This window comes from Osmerus eperlanus, chromosome 5 (genome assembly GCF_963692335.1).
Source record: "Osmerus eperlanus chromosome 5, fOsmEpe2.1, whole genome shotgun sequence".
NCBI lineage: Eukaryota > Metazoa > Chordata > Actinopteri > Osmeriformes > Osmeridae > Osmerus > Osmerus eperlanus.
This window is the reverse complement of record NC_085022.1, coordinates 248448-275000: the sequence shown is the minus strand read 5'-3', so window position 1 is coordinate 275000 and position 26553 is coordinate 248448. Positions and strand designations below refer to the sequence as shown.

Here is a 26553-nt window from a genome sequence, read left to right as displayed (position 1 = left end):
CCACCTCTCCCTGCTTCACCCCTCCCTCCCCCACCTCTCCCTGCTTCACCCCTCCCTCCCCCACCTCTCCCTGCTTCACCCCTCCCTCCCCCACCTCTCCCTGCTTCACCCCTCCCTCCCTCCCTCACCTCTCCCTGCTTCACCCCTCCCTCCCCCACCTCTCCCTGCTTCACCCCTCCCTACCTCACCTCTCCCTGCTTCACCCCTCCCTCCCCCACCTCTCCCTGCTTCACCCCTCCCTCCCCCACCTCTCCCTGCTTCACCCCTCCCTCCCCCACCTCTCCCTGCTTCACCCCTCCCTCCCCCACCTCTCCCTGCTTCACCCCTCCCTCCCCCACCTCTCCCTGCTTCACCCCTCCCTACCTCACCTCTCCCTGCTTCACCCCTCCCTCCCCCACCTCTCCCTGCTTCACCCCTCCCTCCCCCACCTCTCCCTGCTTCACCCCTCCCTCCCTCACCTCTCCCTGCTTCACCCCTCCCTCCCTCACCTCTCCCTGCTTCACCCCTCCCTCCCCCACCTCTCCCTGCTTCACCACTCCCTCCCCCACCTCTCCCTGCTTCACCCCTCCCTAAATCACCTCTCCCTGCTTCACCCCTCCCTACCTCACCTCTCCCTGCTTCACCCCTCCCTCCCCCACCTCTCCCTGCTTCACCCCTCCCTCCCCCACCTCTCCCTGCTTCACCCCTCCCTACCCCACCTCTCCCTGCTTCACCCCTCCCTCCCCCACCTTTCCCTGCTTCACCCCTCCCTAAATCACCTCTCCCTGCTTCACCCCTCCCTCCCCCACCTCTCCCTGCTTCACCCCTCCCTACCTCACCTCTCCCTGCTTCACCCCTCCCTAAATCACCTCTCCCTGCTTCACCCCTCCCTCCCCCACCTCTCCCTGCTTCACCCCTCCCTCCCCCACCTCTCCCTGCTTCACCCCTCCCTCCCCCACCTCTCCCTGCTTCACCCCTCCCTACCTCACCTCTCCCTGCTTCACCACTCCCTCCCTCACCTCTCCCTGCTTCACCCCTCCCTCCCCCACCTCTCCCTGCTTCACCCCTCCCTCCCCCACCTCTCCCTGCTTCACCCCTCCCTCCCCCACCTCTCCCTGCTTCACCCCTCCCTAAATCACCTCTCCCTGCTTCACCCCTCCCTCCCCCACCTCTCCCTGCTTCACCCCTCCCTACCTCACCTCTCCCTGCTTCACCCCTCCCTCCCTCACCTCTCCCTGCTTCACCCCTCCCTACCTCACCTCTCCCTGCTTCACCCCTCCCTCCCCCACCTCTCCCTGCTTCACCCCTCCCTCCCCCACCTCTCCCTGCTTCACCCCTCCCTCCCCCACCTCTCCCTGCTTCACCACTCCCTCCCTCACCTCTCCCTGCTTCACCCCTCCCTCCCCCACCTCTCCCTGCTTCACCCCTCCCTCCCTCACCTCTCCCTGCTTCACCCCTCCCTACCTCACCTCTCCCTGCTTCACCACTCCCTCCCCCACCTCTCCCTGCTTCACCCCTCCCTCCCTCACCTCTCCCTGCTTCACCCCTCCCTCCCCCACCTCTCCCTGCTTCACCCCTCCCTCCCTCACCTCTCCCTGCGTCCCCCCTCCCTACCTCACCTCTCCCTGATTCACCCCTCCCTCCCCCACCTCTCCCTGCTTCACCCCTCCCTCCCTAACCTCTCCCTGCGTCCCCCCTCCCTACCTCACCTCTCCCTGTGTCACCCCTCCCTCACCTCTCCCTCCCCCACCTCTCCCTACCTCACCTCTCCCTGCTTCACCTCTCCCTGCTTCACCCCTCCCTCCCTCACCTCTCCCTGCTTCACCCCTCCCTCCCCCACCTCTCCCTGCCCCCCCCCTCCATACCTCACCCCTTCCTGCCTCACCCCTGTGTACCTGCCCAGTGCTGTGAGTGTGAACCAGCAGATGGACACAGTGAGAGGCTCTCTACAGGACCCCGGCGAGGGAAGATCTTAGAGCTTCCTGTCCAGCAGCCAAGCTGCCCACACCACACTGCAGCACTGGACACTGATCTTTCTATGATTCTTACTTCAGTTTCATTCTGTACCCTATCTATTAAATTACTTTGAACTGATTTTAATTAAAATAAATAAGTACATTAAAAAGTATTTATTAATTGATTTCTTAAATCAGTTGGATTGATAATAGTTTTTCATCCCTTGTTCTGTTTCAGTCTCACATCCTTCTGACTCCAGGCTCTGGAACACTCAGAGGGCCTCATGTACGTACATTTGCAAACGTAGCGTTATTAGCGTCATGGCCAACCCGTAGATTGCGCACGCTGTGATACTTAAGTTTACGTCGTATTTACGAAACCTGCCGGTCATCGGGTAATCAGCGTTTTTCTCCGCTCATTATACAGTGTAGTGAATGACGATGGTAGTTAGGGGAGCGGTCAAGCGCTGCGCTGACAATTAGGCAAGTGGCTGCACCTGTTGAAGGGAGTGTCGAGAGGTATATAAAAGGGAGAAGATCGGTAGGGTGTGGTGTTGGTCTGGGAGCCGTTGTGGTGCACGTTGCGAAAGTATAATACACAGTACGCAATCGGGGGGTGGCGGTGTTCGCAGACCATTTAGGGCTGCCGGCGTGAAGACAGTGAGGGGGACAGGGCGAGGTTCCTGGCGGGTTAGGGTGACCTAGATAGCGGGGCTATAGGCGTACCCTTGTCCTCTCCCAGCCTGTGGAGGAGGCGCTCTTGCTGTCTTTGGAGCGGCCTCACAGAGCGCAGACCCCAGGGGAGGGTCTCGAACCCCCGGAGAGTTGAGTATATAGGGCTTTTAAACTCTATCCCTTGTTCGTTTTGTATGTAACCGCTCATGATCAGTTTTAGGGAGGTCGCGATTTTAAAGCCATAAGGCGGCGAGCTAGAGTACCGCGGGAGGCAACTGCGCTCCCGTACAGTAGAGAGACCCCACCAGCAGTCCCGAGACACGCGTGACGTTGCGGTGAAGTATGGGTGTGATAGCACCGTGTGGCCATTGCTTGCTGTGCCCTAAGGGGATTTGAGCGTGGGTGTGTAGTGTGAGACACTACGGAAAAGCGCAATTTTCAGTTCCCTCGACAGGCAATCTGAGCTTTTACCTCAGTGCGGCATGTTTGTACATACTTGGCCATGCTTTTACGTGCAAATTGCGAAACAAATACGCCTGAAGTGGGCGCAAAAGCGTTAGTACATGAGGCCCTCAGACCCTTGAGTATAATTCACAGAATCCTCAAAGTGAAAAGCAGATCTAGGTAACTAGGCAGATCTGGGTAACTTGGCATATTTGGGTATCTAGGAACATAATCCGATCAGTGTGCAACTTTCTGCCCACTGACTCATGCTTACACTAACTCACGGTTACACTAACTTGCACTTACACTGACTTACAGAGTGCTTGGTGCCTTAACCCTTGTGTTATCTTCGGGTCGTTCTGACACATCAGTCATTGTGACCCACCGTCGTATTGCGACAACTTTACCGCATACAAAAACAAAGTGAAGCATTTTCTTTTAACCGTTGGGCTGTCTCAGACCCCCCACATTGCGAAGGTTAAAAGAAAATTATTTTTATTTGTTTTTGTATTGGGTAAAATTGGGTAAACACAACGATGGTTCGTTATGAACCTTTGGGTCATGTGACCCGAAGGCAGCACGAGGGTTAAGATGTTCTCAGAGAGAGAGGAGTTTATGTTAGAGTTGGTGTTAACCAGGTGGTCCTGGTTGGGAATGCAGGGTTGAGGTTAGGGTTGGGGTCCTGGTTGGGAATGCAGGGTTGAGGTTAGGGTTGGGGTCCTGGTTGGGAAGGCGGGGTTGAGGTTAGGGTTGGGGTCCTGGTTGGGAAGGCGGGGTTGAGGTTAGGGTTGGGGTCCTGGTTGGGAAGGCAGGGTTGAGGTTAGGGGTCCTGGTTGGAAGGCAGGGTTGTGGTTAGGATCCTAAGTTGGGGTGATGACAAGTTCTGGAGGCTCTGTGCAAAACAAGCTCTCTGGCTCGCTAACCATGAACATATATCAGCATGCAGAAACTCAACAGAGATTGTGAGAATGTGTTCAAGTGTAAATGTTCCTATAACTGTGTGCAAGTGTATGAGCGCATTGCATGTGCCCGTGCGTGTGTGTGTATTCGTGTGTGCATGCGTGTGTGTGTGCATATGTGTATGGGGTGTAATTAGTGTCAGCATAGCTGCCCACAGTGTGTTCACCGCATACCTGATACGGGTTAATTACGCATAGGCAAGTGTGGAACGTATACTACACATTACAGTTTGATAGATAATTAGGTATGCATATAAACAGCCGAGATTTGATTATATTACATTTGATAAGGCGTGCGTATAGGCACGTGTTATATGTGCTTCAACTACTTTGTTAAGTGATGAACATCCTCATCACTAGAAGAGTAGAGCTATTTTCCCCGACTCTGTCCAAAAATGTACTTGCCTTGGGTCAATATGTAATTCATGTACGAAAACATTAATTTCGAAACAGCGAATTAAGCCATGCCTTAATAGCTCACACGTCTAGGCGGGCAGGTGTGCGCAGGTGTTTCTGTGCTGCGCTGCGCAATGGTGTCAGTATGCAAAGGACACATAACACCTGCCTGTGCACACTCCTAGATATCTCAAGTTCAAGTTCAAGTCTTTTATTGTCAGGTACACAGAACAACACAAGGTCAGATTGGCACTGAAATTCTTAAGACAAGACAACGCAAGCACCTGGCATAACATATAAGTACACAGAACATAATTTACATCTATGCTAAGCTTAAATATGTAAAACTTCCTAAATATACAGATAACAATAAATAATACACTATACTAACCCCTAAATACTAAAACTTCCTAAATATACAGATAACAGTAAATAATACACTATACTAACCCTAAATACACATAAAACCTATTGCAACGCTATAACCTATTCTAACTTAGGTGGAGTACAGTGAGTAAAAAATTACAGATAGTGCATCTATCAAACAGTTAGGGTTAGGGTTCACGTAGGCGTAGGTCTGGCGTATGTCAGGTGTAGTGTACACGTCACAGACATGTTGTTCACATATCAGTAACATGTGTGTGCACAACACTAGTGTACACGTCACAGACATGTTGTTCACATATCAGTAACATGTGTGTGCACAACACTAGTGTACACGTCACAGACATGTTGTTCACATATCAGTAACATGTGTGTGCACAACACTAGTGTACACGTCACAGACATGTTGTTCACATATCAGTAACATGTGTGTGCACAACACTAGCGTGACGCCTACGTGATGTGTGTGTGAACGCCCGTGTTTATTGTAAGTCATGTAAAGTTCTCGCGTGCGTTCAGAGGGTTGATATCATCGTGCAGGCGCTACTGTGCGCTTTGCGTAATAACCGGTGACAGGTACTACACCTCATATACGTGTGTTTGGCCTGCCTTTGGCAGAGTTGCTGTTCCTGTCTGAGCTCCATCACACCCAGGGGTATCTCTGGATCTATTAATACTCTGGATCTGAGAAACAGTCTTGTAGGACTGCAAGGTGCTTCACTACAGCTGAGTGTTCATGTGACAAACAGAACAATGCCACAGACACAAGAGCAACAGCTCTCTAGTCTCTATGATCTGCATGCATTGAGAGGAAGAAGTGTAAGGATTCAATCACAAGGACATGGATTACAAATCTTCTAAAACATATAGAAGAAATTCTGTTGGATCTGAGTCATACACTCACATTACATAAGACTAGACTATGGGGGCGTCTATAAGGTAGCACAGCACTGGCTGCATGGGCTGGGGACTGACTAGACCATGATGATTACCAACATCACAGTGGAGAAGGATCTGATCTTCACCTCCCCAGCCTTCAGGGACATGGACTGGACACCCCTAGAACTCAACAACAAGTTTCTTTGTAATAAACTTTAATAGCAAAGCCTGGTAGAGACAGGAGGGTAAAGACATGCTGGTAGAGACAGGAGGGTAGAGACATGCTGGTAGAGACAGGAGAGTAGAGACAGGAGGGTACAGACAGGAGGGTAGAGACATGCTGGTAGAGACAGGAGAGTAGAGACAGGAGGGTACAGACAGGCGAGTAGAGACAGGAGAGTAGAGACAGGAGGGTAGAGACAGGAGGGTAGAGACAGGAGAGTAGAGACAGGAGAGTAGAGACAGGAGAGTAGAGACAGGAGGGTAAAGACAGGAGGGTAGAGACAGGAGAGTACAGACAGGAGGGTAGAGACATGCTGGTAGAGACAGGAGGGTAGAGACATGCTGGTAGAGACAGGAGGGTAGAGACATGTTGGTAGAGACAGGAGGGTAGAGACATGCTGGTAGAGACAGGAGAGTAAAGACAGGAGGGTAGAGACAGGAGGGTAGAGACTGGAGGGTAGAGACAGGAGGGTAGAGACTGGAGGGTAGAGACAGGAGGGTAGAGACAGGAGGGTAGAGACAGGAGAGTAGAGACAGGAGGGTAGAGACAGGAGAGTAGAGACAGGAGAGTAGAGACATGCTGGTAGAGACAGGAGGGTAGAGACATGCTGGTAGAGACAGGAGAGTAGAGACAGGAGGGTAGAGACAGGAGGGTAGAGACAGGAGGGTAGAGACAGGAGAGTAGAGACAGGAGAGTAGAGACATGAGAGTAGAGGCAGGAGAGTAGAGACAGGAGGGTAGAGACAGGAGGGTAGAGACATGCTGGTAGAGACAGGAGGGTAGAGACAGGAGGGTAGAGACAGGAGAGTAGAGACAGGAGAGTTTAGACATGCTGGTAAAGACCAGAGAGTAGAGACATGCTGGTAGAGACAGGAGAGTAGAGACAGGAAAGTAGAGACAGGAGGGTAGAGACAGGAGAGTAGAGACAGGAGGGTAGAGACAGGAGAGTAGAGACAGGAGAGTAGAGACAGGAGAGTAGAGACATGCTGGTAGAGACAGGAGGGTAGAGACATGCTGGTAGAGACAGGAGAGTAGAGACAGGAGAGTAGAGACAGGAGAGTAGAGACATGCTGGTAAAGACAGGAGGGTAGAGACAGGAGGGTAAAGACAGGAGGGTAGAGACAGTAGAGTAGAGACATGCTGGTAGAGACAGGAGGGTAGAGACATGCTGGTAAAGACAGGAGAGTAGAGACAGGAGAGTAGAGACAGGAGGGTAGAGACAGGAGGGTAGAGACAGGAGAGTGGAGACATGCTGGTAAAGACAGGAAAGTGGAGACATGCTGGTAAAGACAGGAAAGTAGAGACAGGAGGGTAGAGACAGGAGAGTAGGGACAGGAGGGTAGAGACAGGAGGGTAGAGACAGGAGGGTAGAGACAGGAGAGTAGAGACAGGAGAGTAGAGACAGGAGAGTAGAGACCTGCTGGTAGAGACAGGAGAGTAGAGACATGTTGGTAAAGACAGGAGAGTAGAGACAGGAGAGTAGAGACAGGAGAGTAGAGACAGGAGGGTAGAGACTCTAAATAACCTAAATAGCACAGTAGAGCAACTCTCTCCTCTTAAACACAGTAGAGCAACTCTCTCCTCTTAAACACAATACAGTAACTCTTCTCTTAAACACAGTAGAGTAACTCTCTCCTTTTAAACACAGTAGAATAACTCTCTCCTCTTATACACAGTAGAGTAATTCTCTCCTCTTAAACACAGTAGAGCAACTCTCTCCTCTTAAACACAGTAGAGTAACTCTCTCCTCTTAAACACAGTAGAGCAACTCTCTCCTCTTAAAGACAGTAGAGCAACTCTCTCCTCTTAAACACAGTAGAGTAACTCTCTCCTCTTAAACACAGTAGAGCAACTCTCTCCTCTTAAACACAGTAGAGCAACTCTCTCCTCTTATACACAGTACAGTAACTCTCTCCTCTTAAACACAGTAGAGTAATTCTCTCCTCTTAAACACAGTAGAGAAACTCTCTCCTCTTAAACACAATACAGTAACTCTTCTCTTAAACACAGTAGAGTAACTCTCTCCTTTTAAACACAGTAGAATAACTCTCTCCTCTTATACACAGTAGAGTAATTCTCTCCTCTTAAACACAGTAGAGCAACTCTCTCCTCTTAAACACAGTAGAGTAACTCTCTCCTCTTAAACACAGTAGAGCAACTCTCTCCTCTTAAAGACAGTAGAGCAACTCTCTCCTCTTAAACACAGTAGAGTAACTCTCTCCTCTTAAACACAGTAGAGCAACTCTCTCCTCTTAAACACAGTAGAGCAACTCTCTCCTCTTATACACAGTACAGTAACTCTCTCCTCTTAAACACAGTAGAGTAATTCTCTCCTCTTAAACACAGTAGAGCAACTCTCTCCTCTTAAACACAGTAGAGAAACTCTCCTCTTAAACACAGTAGAGCAACTCTCTCCTCTTAAACACAGTACAGTAACTCTCTCCTCTTAAACACAGTAGAGTAATTCTCTCCTCTTAAACACAGTAGAGCAACTCTCTCCTCTTAAACACAGTAGAGAAACTCTCTCCTCTTAAACACAGTAAAGTAACTCCTCTTAAACACAGTAGAGTAACTCTCTCCTCTTAAACACAGTAGAGCAACTTCCCAGATCCACCCCAATCACAGCCACATGAAGTCTTACCAGTAGTGCTGGTTTGGCTGCTACTGTTGTTGCTGTGTCTGGGTTAGCGTCAGTCTGCCTCTCTCTGTCACTCCGTCTGTTCTACTGACTGGTAGAAGCTGTGTAGTCTATGGGGTCTATCTGCTATCTGAATTATGTTCCTCTTTCCCTCTCTCGCTCTCTCTCTCCCTCTCTCTCTCTCCCCCTCATAAACAAGTAGCCTGTGTCCTCCTTGATGATGCAGCCACAACTCACCACAGATCAGAACCAAGCGAGGGAGGAGATGAAGGGAGGAGATGAGAGAAGGGGAGAGCAGGAGAGAGGAAAGGAGATGAGAGGAGGGGTGAGAACGGGAGGGAAGAGGAAGGGGGGAGGAGAGAAAGGGAGAGCAGAGTGGAGTGAATGAAGGGAAAGAGGGATGGATGGACTTAAAGGAGAAAAAGATAGTGTGAATTGTGGTTCAAAACAGCAGGAAAATAAGTCCATCACAGCAGAGGGATAAGCCATGGAGCCTTTAAAAGACTTTGTAAAAAGACACACACAGTATGAATACATTTGGTGAGAAGAATTGCCTTTTAATCACATTTAAAATATCCAAATATGATATGGAGACACAGTTAGAAAACACACAGTTAGAGAACACCAACACATACTGGTAAATAGTCACAACTTGTCTACTGTAATTCCTTGTTAATTTCTAAAGCTAAAACAGCTCAAGAGAAGATCACGTCTTAGGCCAGACACAAACATGAGTAACCAGGCCAGACATGACTAACCGGGCCAGACACAGACATAACTAACCAGACACAGACATAACTAACCGGGCCACACAGACATAACTAACCAGACACTGACATGACTAACCAGCCCAGCCAGGGAGATGGTCAGGATGTAATTCTGTGTATTATGCAGCGTGTACAGTACACTGCTCAGCCAGGGAGATGGTCAGGATGTAACTCTGTGTATTATGCAGGGTGTACAGCACAGAAGCACAACCCAAGATAACCTGGCTCAGCGATCACATGCCTGAAAGTGTCTGAAAGTAATTAAGGTGCATTTCATTCAACTTAGATCTTTGCCCTCTGAGGCTGATCCATTGATGCCATTAGAAAATAAATCTAACTAATCACAGGTAGAAGATTGTGTCGTGGTATATAGTATCGTACAGTATACAGATCAAACAGATGAAGATATTGATAACAACGATGATGATAATGAATATGATGATAATGAATATGATGATGAAGATAATGATGATTATGAATATGATGATAATGAATATGATGATAATGATGATGGCAAAAGAGAAAACTAGGTACGATGATGTTCTATGATGTGATCCTGAGCAATCGATTAGTCCCCTGATGAGGTCACTGTTTTGATGAACTAGGTCGATGTGACCTGGATATTGACCTGGTTATTGACCTGGATATTGAGCTGCACTCATGCAGGACTGATAATAGATCTGTGACTGTAACTTTCCATGGTTCTACTGTTCTACAGTTCCCTCCTATAGTAAGAGTCCCATGGTCTCATGATCCAGTCCTGTAGAACCATGGTCTCATGATCCAGTCCTGTAGAACAATGGTCTCATGATCCAGTCCTGTAGAACCATGGATCCTCATTCTTAGTTGGAGTGCAGATAATACCCGTAGGTCTACATAAGTCTATTATATTATTAATACTCCTATAGCTTGAGTCTTCCTGTAACTTCCTGTACCAGTTACCCTCCTGAGACCAAGCAACTAATTGTCCAATGTAGTTTTAGTAACTCTGCTGCCCTGTATTAGTACTCTGCAGCTATACTGCCCTGTATTACCGTATTTTTTGGAAATAAAACCATGGCTTGCACCCCGATTTAACCGTTTTCTTGTGGTTGTACGGCTTATATTTCGAAGCGGCGTATAGCCCGGGTTTAGAACAAAAAGTGGCTTCGTCCAAAGATCTCTATAGACTGTGCAGCTAATTTAATGCTCAACATTGGAACAGGGTCTTATTGAAATAGGAATTGAAAGAGGAATTATTTACCATGTCGTCTCAGTTACACTATCAGGGCTTGGAAATACAGTGACTTGCTATGGCTAGTCGAACATAACATTTCATAATAATTTCAGTAAATCAAACAGCTGCAAGACCCAGTGAAATGTTATATACAGCTAGCAAACCAACGTTAGCTAGCATCGCTAACGACATTGGCTAATTCAACTTCGGTAGGCTATCCTCAGGATTTGCAAGCTAGTTAAATTTATACTATGTCTAAAATAATTTTGTAGACATAACAATGGATTTTGCCACTCATGGACATACTATCCACAACCGAAGTGTGTTACGGCATGCTGTAAGATCGCCTATAGCCGTACTCGTCAGTGGCGGCTGCTGATCTACAGCATAAAAACGGTCAATTTATTTGACTAGTTCACTGGCTAGTTCACCCCTACAACACGAGCCTAGCCTACTGTATGAATGAATGAACGATCTAACAAAACGACATTAAACTTGAAGGAGGAAATGTGGAAATTAGGTTAAACTGAAACGGAATGTGCTGTATAATTGTATGAAATGTATGATGAAAATTGGCTAGCTATTTCGCCAAGCAAATAGCCTACCAAGAAATAGGTTGCAGCAGTTTTTCTGCTACACTTTAGTGATGGGTCGTTCGCGAATGTATTACTACTCTGCAGCTACTGCCCGGTATTACTACTCTGCAGCTATACTGCCCTGTATTTTTTACTCTGCAGCTATAGACAAGTTTACGCGCCAAATCCCAGGGGGCCGCCATAACTCTACACAAATGCACTTCATTTCCGCCGGAAGTGGTTTGCAAAGCGTCTGCCGGTGTAAACACAGCGATGTCGATGCTAGCTTGGGATCACGGTTCTACTACTTTGACATACTTGTCGTTTGACATTTACTACTGGATAAGTTGCCAACGTCGTCGCCATACTTTTAAGTACATTTTAGAGTAGATTTATAGTTATAAAGCTTTTGCCAGTCCATCATTTTGGAGCTTTTAACATGGAGCAAAGGTAATGTCAGAAGAAGGTGATTCATTAGAACATTTGTTGTCTAGCTCTCAGCAAAATGTAGGCTAATTATTTGGCTAAAGGATGTCACACGTATCAGACAGAAGTTGTTCTATAAATTCGTAGCCCGACATTAAAAACATTTATAGTCGGTTGACTGATCGCGTTGTTGTACCCAGTCAAAGGAATAAACACACAGGAACATCATGAACATTCAATGGTCTTGCCAGTTATCCTGGCAAAACATGTAGCATAATGTTCTTTATTTATTGCCAGGACACGGTCCAAGTAGCCTAGGCATACGTAACATTGAAAGCTAATTCATTTGGCATTTCTAGGCTATTGATGTTACATGTTGATGTTCAGCCTATTCAATTTAACAACTTCAGAAGGACAAGACAGGCAGTACACTGTTATCCTTATTTAAGTGGCTTGTCACTGCCTGAAGTGCCTACTTATCTATCTATTCTTCCTATGAACCCGGTTATGACTGCTTTAAACAAGCACCGGTTGGCTACACACCTCATGCCGGCGGGCTTTTACAGATGTGTGTATTGGCACTTTGAAAGGTTTGAATTATTATATCCACATATCAATGTATAATTATTAAATCCACTGCAACAACAGGACAAAGGAACACCAACAAAATGTGAATAGCCTACAAACAATAAGCATACTACTGTAGTATAACTGCAGGCTAGAGGCGATTCTAGGTTTTAAACAGGTGGTCGTAGCACTCTATCTAACCACTCGTTCAGGTGCTTTCTCGAGTGTTTGCAACCAACTACCGCACACGTCGTTCCCGATCCACTTTTCTTCATGTTGTAAATTGTATATCCTCTTTGTCACTGCGATATCAGTGCTTTGTCGGCACAACGGAGCTAGCTAGCAAAACAAACCCAGCCCGCCAGAACGGAAGTGGATTGCATCGAGGGGAGGAGTTTAGGAAGTAGAGCGGAAACGGCTCAAAAACTTGTCTATACTGCCCCGTATTAGTTAAAACATTTATTTTTTAAAGAGCCGTTCGGGAGCCAAAAGAGCCGGCTCTTTTCAGTGAGCTGAGCCAAACGAGCCGGCTCACGAAAAAGAGCCGGAATGCCCATGACTATGCCCTGGATTATACTCTGCAGCTATACTGCCCTGTATTATTGCTCTGCAGCTATACTGCTCTGTATTACTACTCTGCAGCTATATTGCCCCATATTAGTACTCTGCAGCTATAGCTATTTATCTTGTCAAGTTGAGAGGACATCCTGGCCTTTCTAATAATGTAACAAATATGAACGACCTCAGGAATATATGTATAATTATAGTTAGTTTATTACCTTGTAGATGCATATTTATAAAAAGTAAGAAACATCACACTTTTAATAGAATCGTGCTCATTTTACCCATACGCTTATATTATGTCAAAGGTAACACATTTTAAAACTTTCCACTCAGGAGGTTCCAGTTCTATCCATTGATGCTGGTCACAGTATGTCTGACCGTCTGCTCCCTTCTGGGAAGGGTCACACATCATGTCACAGCCCTACCCCTGGTCCTGGCCCAATCAGACGGAACAGAACAGCTTATTTGGGAGTAGCCAGGGCTATTTAACATTCTCTCAGCCAATAGGCTGTGGCATTGTAGTATGGCCGGGCCACAACCAGATAGGATGAAAAAAGGAAGGTGTGTGTGCATGGGTATCTGTGTGTGTATGATGGGGTGTGTGAATGTGAGAAAGGGGTTTGTGTGAGAGCGTGTGTTCTCAACTAAGGGGGTTATCTCAGGGGAGAATGTGGAAGAACACTTGATGTCTGTATGCCAGTTTGGTGATGTCAACAGACATCACACACTTCTCTGTCTCCTAGATAAGCCAGGCGGGTGTTGGAGTACGTTTAGGGGACCGGAGTATGCTGGGCTGTAGGGGGTGTTCGATATAACCAATATAACAGGTGCTGTTCAAGGTGTGTGTGTATGTAGCGTACTCATGGATCACTAACATAGTGAGACTATTCTTTCTGCCTGTCCACTCTATGCCTTTCAGTCATAGAGAGGAAGACATCCTGTGCTAAACAAGACTTTGTTCATTTATTCTATGTGATATCTAGGAGCACCTGAAAAGCCTTCATAATAACAGTAGAGCAGGGTGTGTTGCTGGCTTCATCACAGTAGAGCAGGGTGTGTTGCTGGCTTCATCACAGTAGAGCAGGGTGTGTTGCTGGCTTCATCACAGTAGAGCAGGGTGTGTTGCTGGCTTCATCACAGTAGAGCAGGGTGTGTTGTTGCTGGCTAATCAAGGGATTAGCAGTGTGATGGCAGTGTGGGGCATGGCATTGTCTGGCTGTTTCCAGGACGAAGCCAAAGGACAGCAGGGAAGATTAGACCCATGTGAGGAGGATTATGGGGCTGTAGGTTAAGACATGGCTAATACAAACATCTCATCACCACTATGTGGTTGCTGCCCCTCTCCTGTCCGGAGTCTTCCACTGTGGATATCAAAGCTGAGTCAACAGGGCTTGGCAGGAAGCGAGCAGCATGCCTAGCTAGAGATGTACCTGCTATACTAATGAGTGATAATTCCAATGTACAGCTGGCTCCACCATCATAATAAAGGCTCATACACAGATATCAAAATTGTAATAACTATGGAAACAACTGTGCCCTTCCAGTCCCTCACCAACGCTGTGTATCAACCCTAACCTGATTTTGTTGATGTGAGCTCTGTGTACACTAATAGGCTGGATATGAATTCCACTGTCAGGGGATCTTAAAATAGACAGAGACCAGAGGCTGAGGATTGTGTGTCCATTTCTGGCTGATGGCTAAATCTGCCCTTTGTTATGAATAATCTTTTGGCATTGTGAGGTCCTCACTCTCCCTCTCTCTCCTTCTCTCTCTCTCTCTTCCTCTGCTTCTCTACATTCCAGCTGTCTGCAGTGAGATTTAACAGTTGTCACAGCAACACCAGCAGAGCACAGAGACAATACTAAAAGCAACCGAATCAGCCAAGAGACGTGGGCTTGAGTATAACCTTATATTACCTGCAGCACATATTTTTAAGCTCTTATATGGAGACACAAAGGCTGTGTACACAGGAAGGGTTAGGGAATGCTGTGTACACAGGAAGGGTTAGGGTTAGAGAAGGCTGTGTACACAGGAAGGGTTAGGGAAGGCTGTGTACACAGGAAGGGTTAGGGAAGGCTGTGTACACAGGAAGGGTTAGGGAAGGCTGTGTACACAGGAAGGGTTAGGGAAGGCTGTGTACACAGGAAGGGTTAGGGAAGGCTGTGTACACAGGAAGGTTCCAGGACATTCTCCCACCCCGCTGCCATGTGTGGCATCAGAGTTTCAGGGATCTATAGCACCACATACACACCCTGAGGGAACATCGATAGCTTCAATCAACAGACGGCAGCGACCATCATGTCACCCATATTTAACACGAGCAATCAGCTGGGACTGGAGGCCAGGGTTCCACCTAGCTAGGCCAGGGTTCCACCCAGCAGACAGGCCAGGGTTCCATGTACCTAGGCCAGGCTAATTTCCAGCTACACCTAAACTAGATATCTGTTTAGAATTGAATGACACTGATGATCCGTTTGCATGAAGTGCTAAGGTGTGACTTACATTACATTTTATTCATTTAGCAGACACATATCGAAAGCATCATAGAAATAGTGTATATGGAAAGTGCAACAGAAAATCAGGGATCAGGACTTAACAGTACCCTAACTCTAATGAAAACAACAAATGGCCAAAACCTACTAACCAAATGAATTCTGGAAATGCTAAATACTGTAACCACCAGCTCATGATGAGCACGTCTGAACTCAGGGGAGAGCTCCCTCTGCAGGGTTAACCAAGCACACTAACTGCCCCAGTACAGTGGAAATGGACACACTTGGGAACAAACAGGTCATCTGATACTGGAGCTAATTAGTTTAGAGCGTTTTTAGAAGAGAAATGTCTCAGTTCTGAGATCTCTCTTTTTAAATAAAGCAATCTTGGCTGGATACAATTCACCAGTCTGACGTTTATTTTCATGAAAAACACTTTCCATTAAACAATGTAGCATACATAAAACAATGTAGCATACATAACATATTTCCAGGTTTGGAAGGTTAGAGGCTGTGATGGAGCCGGGTGTCTGGCCTCTCTGGGGGCCTTCCCAGGGCACCGTTAGGGTCAGCCTGTTACAAAGACGGCTTGACGGGAAGGAGGCATGTACAGCTCATTGAAGCATATCCCTGGTCTAAGAGGCAGGGAGTGTGTCCTTCAGGCCTGCAGTTCTGCCATCTTCCTCTTGCGGTAGTTGAGCACCAGGCTGGAGGCGGAGAGGTGCGAGCTGCGGCCCCTCTCCCAGCTCTGGAAGGCGTTGAGGCCGCACTGCCCCGCCCTGAACAGCGCCCTCTCCAGGCAGTCCAGACGCTCCACCAGCGATGACGTGTCCTCGTTGTAGGCATTCTGGGAAGAGTCCATGGTCCGCCGGAAACGCCCAATGAAGGTCTGCAGAATATCAAGCACAGAGGAACAGGAGACGCTGAGCTGTTGGCAGGGTTCAACAGTTCAGCATCACAGGACACGCTCAGAGCTGTTTTATAGGGGCCAAAAACTGCTTCAACCTTGGAAATTAGTGACTAGAGCTCCACCCATATGGGGTTTTCAATGTCCGACGCCTGGTTTTAGAGGGAAGGGCAGCCGATGGCCGATACATAATGCCAATATTGTGAAGTTGGAAACAATTGCCAAACAGAAACCTCACAGAAAGTCTTCAGAATCACAGTGACTTGACCTGGATATTAAGTTTCCGTAGAGCTAAATAATATAACTGTCTGAAAAATTAAGACAGACCCAGCTATTCAGCGGTCGTCATATTTCAGCAGAGGTGCATGAATGGGAAACTGTCTGATTCAGTCAACAGGAATCAACAAGAAACGACGGGATTATGATGCCTGACCCTGGACATTATGTGGGTTCACTTCACTTACCTATCCCCCATACAACACCCAACTATGTCTCTGACTGTCCATGTATCGCTCTGCCCCTTTCCTGTACCACTTTAACCCCCCCTGGATCCCCCTAACCCCCCTGCACCCACCTATCCCCCCAACCTCCCTTCACCCCCCTACACCCGCCTAATCCCCCTACACCCCCCTGGATCCCTCTAAACCCCCTACACCCCCCTACACCCACCTGCAGCACAGCCTGGGCGATCTCTGTGTTCTCTGGGCTTTCAAAGTGCAGCATTTGGGAGCCCAGGCCGTAGTAGTAGGGCCCCATCTTGTAGAGGTCCACCACCGTGGGGTCGGCGCTAAACACGGTCCTCCAGGCCTCGCGGTACACTTTGGGCACCTCCACAGACACCACTCTCCTCTTCCTCTCATACAGGCCCCGGGCCAGCCACAATGGAAGCTCCATCTTGGTTCCCTGGAAAAACAAAAAAGTGGTACATTATATTATTTATACATATGAATTCCAACAGTGAATGTTCATTACAATTTTAATGTGGTTGTTCAGAGGTTACACTATAGGGGTGTAACAATATATTGTGGAACAATATATTGCAAAATGTGTACAATATGTATCGTAGAGTTATGGCAATATTTTTACAGTATGATGTCCGTTTAATCCTACTGGTTGAGCTACCAGCACGCAACCTACTCTGAACCTGCCTCATGCGTGCATTCACTGAATTCACAGAAATCACTTGAACTGAGTTCACTAAATTGTATTATTGAAAATCCGTCGGTCCGTCGTGGTGAAGAAGGAGCTGAGTCGAAAGGCGAAGCTCTCTATTTACCAGTCAATCTACGTTCCTACCCTCAACTATGGTCACGAACTCTGGGTAGTGACCGAAGAACGAGATTGCGAATACAAGCGGACTAAATGAGTTTTCTCCGCAGGGTGTCCGGGCTCTCCCTTAGAGATAGGGTGAGAAGCTCGGTCATCCGGGAGGGGCTCAGAGTAGAACCGCTGCTCCTCCGCGTCGAGAGGGGCCAGTTGAGGTGGCTCGGGCATCTGATAAGGGTGCCTCCTGGACGCCTCCCTGGTGAGGTGTTCTGGGCACGTCCCACTGGGAAGAGGCCCCGGGGAAGACCCAGGACACGCTGGAGGGACTATGTCTCTCGGCTGGTCTGGGAACGCCTCGGGGTCCCCCAGGAAGAGCTGGTGGAAGTGGCCGGGGAGAGGGAAGTCTGGGCCTCCCTGCTTAGGTTGCTGCCCCCGCGACCCGACCCCCGGATAAGCGGAAGATGATGGATGGATGGAAAATGTTTTGGAAATAAATCTGTAATTTCAAATGTTGTTCAAAATATCGTGATACGTATTGTATCGTACACCTAGTATCGTGATACGTGTCAAATTGTGAGCTGAGTGTATCGTTACACCCCGACTATACTGTCACACATACATTTAAATTTCATAAAATTTGTATACATACACATAATTAGCAGAAGTATGAATAGATCTGAGGAGCTGTATTAATATGAATTAAACCCCACAACAGTAGCCTACATAGCTTGTCGTGTGTGCAGTCACAAGAATACAGAACATACAATAGTAGAAAGTGCAAGGGTGGATGACCATCTCCACCATTCTCATCCGGGGAGTATTCCAGAAAGCGGATTTAACAAACTCTGAGCCTAACTCTGCTCTGAGTTGATTTAACCTAAAATGGGAAACTCTCTTTTCGGTGCCAGAACAGCTGATTTGAATGAGTTAAATCAACTGGGAGAACATCCACTCAGAGTTGAGCGTGTGAATGAGGTCTATTAAAAGGGTCCTTGAGCTCGGGACAGGCGCTATAAAAATGTAACATACTACTATTATTATAATTAGTAAATGCCTTCGTTTTACATGGACCTGTTGTTATGAAAACTGCGTTGCGATTAGTTTTAGGAAGATTTTGAGCCAAATCTCAAAATGGTCCTAGGGTCATCAAATCTAAACGTATTTGTATAGCCCTTTTTACAAGCAATGTCAGAGGTGGCTTCACATAAGCCCATAGAACTGCCAACCAACCTAAACCCTCAAGGAAGACAAGGAAAAACTCCCAGAAAAACTCACTAGAGGAGAAAAAATGTAAGAAGAGCAATTCACTGAGGGATCCCCTCCTCCAGAGACAATCAGGGAAGTAACTGTGGTGTTGGTGTGACTGTCTCAAGCATGATGTAATGAATTATAACGCTTATCAATTAAAACTGCACCCGAGGCATCATTCATCATCCTCCTATTTTAGTGTCTATTTTAGAAAACTGCAATAATTTTCTTCATCCACATATTTTTAAGTGTTGGAACTGATACAATTTGTCACTGAAAACCATGTCCTACGGTGTGACGCCATTTCCTGATTTAAAAATGGGCAATTCCACAGACAGCTTTATTTAGTTGAAGGTAGGGCGAAAAATATTTCTGCCGTCGACAAGTCGTTTGATCTAATATGACTTATTTTAAGGGCCTGCAATAACGCGATTTGATAGCCATTGTTCGCGACACCAGTTGATAAAAACAGGCGAGTTGTATGTGTCCATTAAAATAAACGGGTCATTATCTAGCTCTGCAGAAGCCTGGTAACAATCATTCAGGTGTGTTGGAACAGGGAAACATCTCAAACATTCAGGACAGGGGTTCCCTGAGGAGCAGGGTTGAGAATTGCACACATATGCAACCCTCTACGGACACAATGAAGCTTGAGTCGCCATTGGCTAGTACATTTTGTATTTTACTCTCCAGACTTTTTACATGAAATGCATGAACAATGCAACTGAAAAAAAGTACATTATCTGTCTGAATTATTCTTTATGTTGCATATGGATTTAATCTACAATTTTTTTGCAAATGGCTTTCTCTTGCCACTTGACTTCAGCCACCTCTCCACAGCTGATGATGGATCATACTGCTGAAGCTCTTCTGTTGAAATGAAGATCATGTCTGAAAGGCGTGAGGATGTGAGACTGTTGCGGACATCTGATTTTATTCTCCTTTGGGCACTGAAGGCTCTTTCGCAGTTGACCCTGATACAAAAGGCGTTTTACCTGCTAAGCTAGGTTTTCTACTGCAGTACTTACAGGTCATCACATCTTCCTCCTCATCAAATAAAACCCAATCAAAGTCCGACAGCCAACGATTCTGTAACTTTCGCTTTTCCATGACACTTTTGCACTTTTCCACTCCTCACTTTTTTGCATCCATGGTACAACAAAGAAAGAAGACAATGTAGATCTAGTGCTTCAATTCTCTTTACATGGCATCTTTCTCTCACATTGAGTGCGTGTGTGTGAGAGAAAGTGCGCGTGTGTGAGAGAAAGTGCGTGTGTGTGAGAGAAAGCGACAGAGGGCGCCCTCAGCTAACAGACGGTGTGTAAAGATGACTGAGCAGGCATCGATGTCCGCGTTAAACGTTCTTTGCATCTAACTCAATCACAGGCGACTAAAATCTGAAAATGTACTAGCCATTGGCTAATTAAAGACATGTTTTAGTCACCTAGAGTTTAGTCGCATTTGCGTGTGATTTATTCACATTGTAGAGGGTTGATATGTAACTTTTTATGTCACACTGAAAGTGTTAAGTTTTGTTGTCCTTTAGTGTGACACCGTAAAGCATATTTTTAAGTAAAAATATGTATTAAAATACATAATTACGTAAATGTATGCAAATATGTCTTGCTAGCTGCTCATGACAGGTTAGTGAGGAACAGCATGATCATTAACTGACACTAAAGCTGAAATGTCCTTTGGTGTGAATGTCTGGTGTGACCAGGCAAGCTAGTTAGATACAGTAATATCCACCTGCTCCTCACACAGCAGGACAAGACGTCACACAAGAGGACAGTGTCTCTTTAAGAAGCATTTTCAATAATTAAATAAGGTTTGATAACTATTTAATATTATTTTATATCCCTATTATAAATATATAGCTATTTTTAACGCTCTGCACTGCTTGCCTTCTCAGTACACCACGCTAGGGGGCATGTTAGACAAGTTAATACAGAGTTGTAGTTCTCTAAGGTCACTGTTGTACTCATGGCCAAGCGTGCAGACTTGGATTCATGTACTCACAATATCGATCAAAATACCACTTTTACACTACATTTGTGAAAAAATACACAATCATTTAATAGTGCAAGATTACAGTAGATTACATGTTACGCCACCGGTCACTTAACCAGTCGTGTGTTGGCCGGGCTAGCGGGCTAGCAGTGGCACAGAACAGTCACGTAATGTGACAAGACTGAATTCAAAAGTATAAAAACACACCAGGGACACTGACAACATCGGCAACCCTGCACCATACATTATTATTGTAATGTCTTCTTTAAATGAATCTTTAAATTCAGGCTTGTCACATTACGTAACTTTGTTCTGAACAGGACTGGGTGTGCAGCCACACACGATAAGTTTCTCCATCTTGAAACTGTGAAACCTAGAAATGTTTACCATGACCAACGGTTGCTACTTTACAAGAAACCAATTCGATTGGCCAACGCTAGCGTTTAACGCTCCTCATTACATAAAGTTGAGAGATTTCAACTCGCACCGCTCCGTTCACCTTCCCACAATGCCCTATGCGAGCGTTAACCCCCGGCTTCATTGAAAATGAATTTGAAGCAGACGCGCCGCCTGCTCCGCTGTAGTGGACATGCAGCCTACAATAGCAAAACGAACCTAAATCCATACATCTATCCTCCATTTTCCCGACAAAAGAACCATTTTAAAAAGTTAGGCTGCTAGATAATGTATTGATTAATAGTTGGCTATTCATTTAAAACAATGTCAAAAAAAGTCCATTTAGATGTGTTTAGAGGGTGTCTGTTTTTTAATCAATGAAGTAGGACCTCGACCTATGTAGCCTATCGTTCACGTCAATCATGGCGTGTCATTTTATTCTGATGAAGTGGTGGATGAGGGAGCTGCTTAAAGGGAACGTTCTTTCTGGAAGAAGTCACGTGGCCGTGTGCATTGCGTTTTGCCGTGGTGGATCGATATGATTCATGTTCAACTTCTCGGGCAGTCACGGATTCAGAGGGTTGGCCGGGGTGGCACTGGACCCCCTGATATCGGACTGGCCACCCCAGGTGCCACCCCAAAGTGTAATTCGCTATCCCTGGCAATTGGATGCTAATTGACACTTATTGTGTCATTGTTTATTGTTTCTTTTGACATCTGGCAGCGCATTTTTTCAATCGAGGATATTTACACAGTTCACCAGTCAGACACAAATCACTACGCCAGCGTCTGATACAGCATCAGCGGCGGAAGACTAGAGCATCATATTAAAGTAATCGTTTTAAAGTTTAGCATTGGGGTTGAGGCTTTCTGTTGAGTTGCTGGGCCGCAGAACCATTGAAAAAGATAAATTTTTCTATGGCTCTGCTGTGCAGATGCATATTGGCAACAGATTCAGATAAGAGAAATGTCTCTGTTTTTGTTTAGCGCTTAGCACTACCTTGGTAGCAAATTGCACAGTATCTTACTGTTGTGTACTTGATTCAATGTAGTTGTTTTTTTATTTTCATTTATAAAGCACACTTTTAAAACAACAACAGATGTTTTCATTTAGCCATTTGAAATCTATTGTAATGACCGGACTAGGTCAGAAAGGAACAATCGTCCAGGCATAAGATGACGTTCCCGAATTGACGTTTATTAACCACACGGTACACAGGCTACTGTTTGGCCGTAGCCCACGCCAAATAAAAGAAAGGTAGCCCAAAAAACAATAGTAACCGTCTCTTGTGAAACCCAGACGTAACAGTAAGAACAAATGCTAAACCTGGTCTTAACTTCCAATGCTCCATCCCTTCTGCCCAACCCCCCTCCATGCCCCTCCGCCAACCACCAGGATGCCCGGCATCCGAACATTCCGGACATTCCCGTGATTGGCAGACAGCAGGTTGATTAGCATTTCGGACCCCGCGAACACAACCAACTAACAGCCTAACATATAACACATGTCTCTCTGTGCGGGTCGCTACACTATTTTTGTACTTTAACTGCTAAGATTCCTTGATGAGATGCATTATCAATCTATTAACGTTACTCAAAAGATTAACACACTGCAATTAGATAGCTACCCTGTTTGCTATTGTATAATGCCTGTTTGAAATATGTATTTCAGAGTAGGGATAGCCATGATCTAGTAACTTAAAGCCTGGTAGTTGATTGAAGATAATAATGGGGATATGTTTAAGATTGAGATTGGACTCAAATGTGGGTAATTGGATGTGTAGGCCTACATGTTTTAGCATAGGGTTCACTTCAAACATGAAAAGTAAGGGTGAGATAGCAGACTTCTTCAAAAAGCTGAGTAAACAGGATCAGGTGGAAATAGACCCCAGTCCTTGCACCACCCCAAGACCTCAGAGCAGCTCCCTTCCCGAGGCTAGTCAGAGTCTGGATGTGGATGTGGTCAGACTTCACAAGGACCCTGTCTACCAGCACCAGGTCAGAACATACTAGGCAGTCGGTCACATGCCATGTAGAGACACAGTCTATTCATAGCAAATGTAGAATTTGATTAAAGTAACCCTAGTGGACCATACTAGGCCACTCTGAAGAACTCAGGCTTAACCCTTGTGCTGCCTTCGGGTCACATGACCCAAAGGTTCACAACGAACCATCGTTGTGTTGGGACAACTTTACCCAATACAAAAACAAATAAAAAGCATTTTCTTTTAACCTTCGCGATGTGGGGGGTCTGAGACAGCCCGACGGTTAAAAGCATTTTGTTTTTGTATGCGGTAAAGTTGTCCCAACACAACGGTGGGTCACAATGACTGATGGGTCAGAATGACCCGAAGATAACACAAGGGTTAAGTGAATTATAATTTCTACTTCTAATCTGAAATCATATGAATAATTGACACTCCTTAGGATGCTGTAAGGGTGGGTGCCAACCTGCCCCCACCTCTCATATGCTAAAGTGTGGAGTTTCTGGACGGTTTAAACTTGATGGCCCTCACACCCCATTGAAGATTTGGTCTGATTGGTTGGTCTTGTGTATAAAGGGAATTGTAATGCTTTGTTCTGTGGATTCTTCATCTCCTGAGACCTTTCTCCTCAGTTCTCCCTTGTCCTACTGTCCTACTCCTTGCTCAAGTCTTGCTTTCTCTCTGATTTACAATGATCATAGTAGAGTAGGTAAGATTTAAAGCCTTCATTTTTTAACAAGTTTGCCTTGTAATTGATTTCATTCATTTGCAAATTTATTAAATCCATATGTAATTTTAAACTTACTTTGACCATTCTTTATCTGATTTAACTGATAGTCAAATAACTATAATTTCCATTTCCATTTGTATTGGCATTATTTGGTTCATGCTAATACACTTCAGTTTCCCATCTTCCTTTAAACCATAGGGGAATTCGTTTTGGTTGTTTGGATGATATTTAACCCCCTACAATGCCAGGCTAAGGTTACACACACATTTTCAATCTTGGTCTCTGGACCCTCTGAAGTAGCCCTGGCCACCCCTTGGACACCCCATATATAGAAGTCTGGTTCCGCCACTGCTCTCTGGCTGCTTAAGAATAGGGTGCACGCGCAATTATCTTGACTTCTTGAATCTTACTTGAATTAGTCGGATTGCGTGAACTATAATTGTCCTTTATGGAACAGCTTTAGGCCCGACTGACTTGTTATGTTAATTCAAGTCAGGTTTGGGATTTTAAGTCCAACTTTTTTGAGCGGCCTTTATTGAACAGGCCTCTGGTATTATTTGGGGCAGATGATTAGGAAGGTTTTTCTTGAAATTGATTTGCTGGAACACCAGTTACAGGTGGGGGCATGGTCACATGTAAATAATGTTAATTGTAAGAACAATATATGTTTCAGAAATAATTATTTCAGTGCCAAAAAGCATTTGGTCAGTTCTGAGTGCTCGTCCACGGTGTGTAACTGAGAATGTTGCTAAAATAAATTATGGAGTGTGATGGAAAACGGTAAAGTTCACAGTATTCATCAGGGAATTAAAGCACATAATCGCAGTCTTACAATCCTCTCCCGATGTAAGCCCGTTCTCGCATAGGGTGAATTCGGGTAATCTGGGACATTGGGTAATGTGGGACACTTAAACTCGAGATCATTTTCTTCCCTCCTATGACAATGTCTAGTCCACAGAACTTGTGACTATAGGTTTAGCATGGATGTTATCTGACCGTAATCACAAAACATGATTGGTGTGGTTCATGTTGTTTAATTGTAATTTGTTTAACTACATGCTCCTCTGGTTCTTCCCATTGGCACTCATTTGCTTTTCAAAATGTATGCTTCATGTTTTTGCTACCTGCAATGTTTTTGGGGCTATCTCGTTGTTTATGATCATTGACCTATACACTTTTTGTAAAGCTCAATCTTGGAAGTCGCTTTGGATAAAAGCGTCTGCCAAATGAATAAATGTCATGAAATGTAATGTATGGTGACCAGATGTCCTCTTTTACCCGGACATGTCCTCTTTTCGAGACCTAAAAAATGCTTCCGGCAGGGATTCCAAAGTCGTCCGGGATTTTGCCTTGTCGGACATTTGTGTTTCTCTGGGTCTTTCACAAAATAGTTATTGCGCCCTCACAAGTTTTGGAAAGGGTATCTTGCGTGAGCTCTGACTGTAGAGAGAACTGTCATTGGTCGACCGTCTTCCCAGTGTTGCCAGATGCACGATAATTATTCTTCAAATACGATCATTTTGCGCCTTTGGTACAACACCATTTCCAATCTGGCAACACTGAGCACCTTGACGCATTTGTTACCATTATTTCTTTAATATATGAGGAGGACTGAAAAGTGTCTTAATTTTATTGTTTTAATATGTGGCCATATAAAGAATTTAGTATTTAGTATTTTGAATTCATCATTATTGCTTTAATATATGGACAAGACACATTAAACAACCACTGAAAGCCACAGAAGCACTGGACTAAATGCCACAAAAAAGATTTGTTTTACATTTGCACTTTGCAATTTTGTTACGGTTCAATAAATAAATGATCATATAGCCTATATCATTTGTGTCATTTGTGTGTGTGTGTGTGTGTGTGTGTGTGTGGGGGGAGGGGGGGGGGGGGGTCGAGAAGCCACCTCCCGGAAATGAGTCTCTGCAAGTTGGGATGTCTGTAGAAGTGTCCTCTTTTTCACAGAATAAAATATGTTCACCCTATGTAATGTGGTGTCACAGAAAGGGTAAGAACAATTTCCCATATTACCCGAATTCACCCTACGTTAAAGTAAAGCGAGAACACGGGGATAAAGATGTAGTATGCTTAGTTAATATCTTGAGAACAATACTGTAGCTACACCACGGCGTTGGCGTGCTTCCTAGCTGCGTTTACTAACCTCCGGAATGTCCCGAGTATCGCTTGACTTCTCTAAAAATCCAAGTCGGGGGAAAGAGCACTCTGTTCTGCTAGCCAGTCTTTCGTGAGACAGCAAAATGTCGTCCAGGGAAAAGAAGTTCTCCTCCATTCCCACCCCTGGAGGAATGGGCACATACGACTGTGTTTCCATGTAAACCTTTATCTCAAAAATTCAATCACTATTACGAACGACATTTGTTTACAACACCAGACAGCTGCTGTGTTTACTTCCCTGTTGGTAGGTTTGGCGCGAAATTGTTAGTGCTTCCGGTGGTGTCGAGTTTGGAAAGAGCAATCGAAAACCGACAATGGAACATCGATGGAATAAAGTTATTTAATGATAACATAATAAAGTTATGCAATAGTACCATTGTTTAACATTGCCTCTGTTGATAATGATACTATAATGGTGGTCATTAATTTAGCTAACGTTCAAATGCATATGTAACATCGTGTACAGTACTTCCTATGATGCGTGGTGATTATGAAGAAGATGAAGTAGATTATCATCATAATTAAATGGGGAGGATACTGACAGATATTGTCAGCTACATTATTCTTAAACTTACTGTTTCAGTAACGGGGTTGTTAGACTAAGAGCATGGCTATGGCAACCCATGGGTCTAGACCAAAGAGAGACGTGTTGATGTTGGTGATGTTCCGGGACAGACGTTAACGGGTCCAGC

At 45.6% G+C, this 26553-nt stretch overlaps 2 protein-coding genes across 6 annotated transcripts in view; both read right to left on the bottom strand.

Annotated features, from left to right (window-relative positions):
* ndrg4 (NDRG family member 4) overlaps window positions 1-8714 on the bottom strand; it is a 49932-nt gene extending 41218 nt beyond the window's left edge. For 2 of the 5 annotated variants that reach the window (XM_062460877.1, XM_062460880.1), the window contains exon 1: window positions 8535-8713. The gene's annotated coding sequence lies outside the window, so the exon portion shown is untranslated. Of the gene's footprint in view, window positions 1-8534 lie in introns of all 5 variants that reach the window. The other 3 variants (XM_062460879.1, XM_062460881.1, XM_062460878.1) reach the window with 2 other exon arrangements.
* A 6820-nt stretch (window positions 8715-15534) lies between these two features.
* gins3 (GINS complex subunit 3) lies at window positions 15535-26131 on the bottom strand. Its single transcript, XM_062460862.1, has 3 exons — window positions 25848-26131; window positions 16715-16948; window positions 15535-16027 (listed from the first exon to the last, which is right to left on the bottom strand). The coding sequence occupies exons 1-3, from the start codon at window positions 26016-26018 to the stop codon at window positions 15797-15799; spliced, it is 636 nt and encodes a 211-aa protein (XP_062316846.1). The 5' UTR covers window positions 26019-26131; the 3' UTR covers window positions 15535-15796.
* Window positions 26132-26553: the final 422 nt, after the last annotated feature.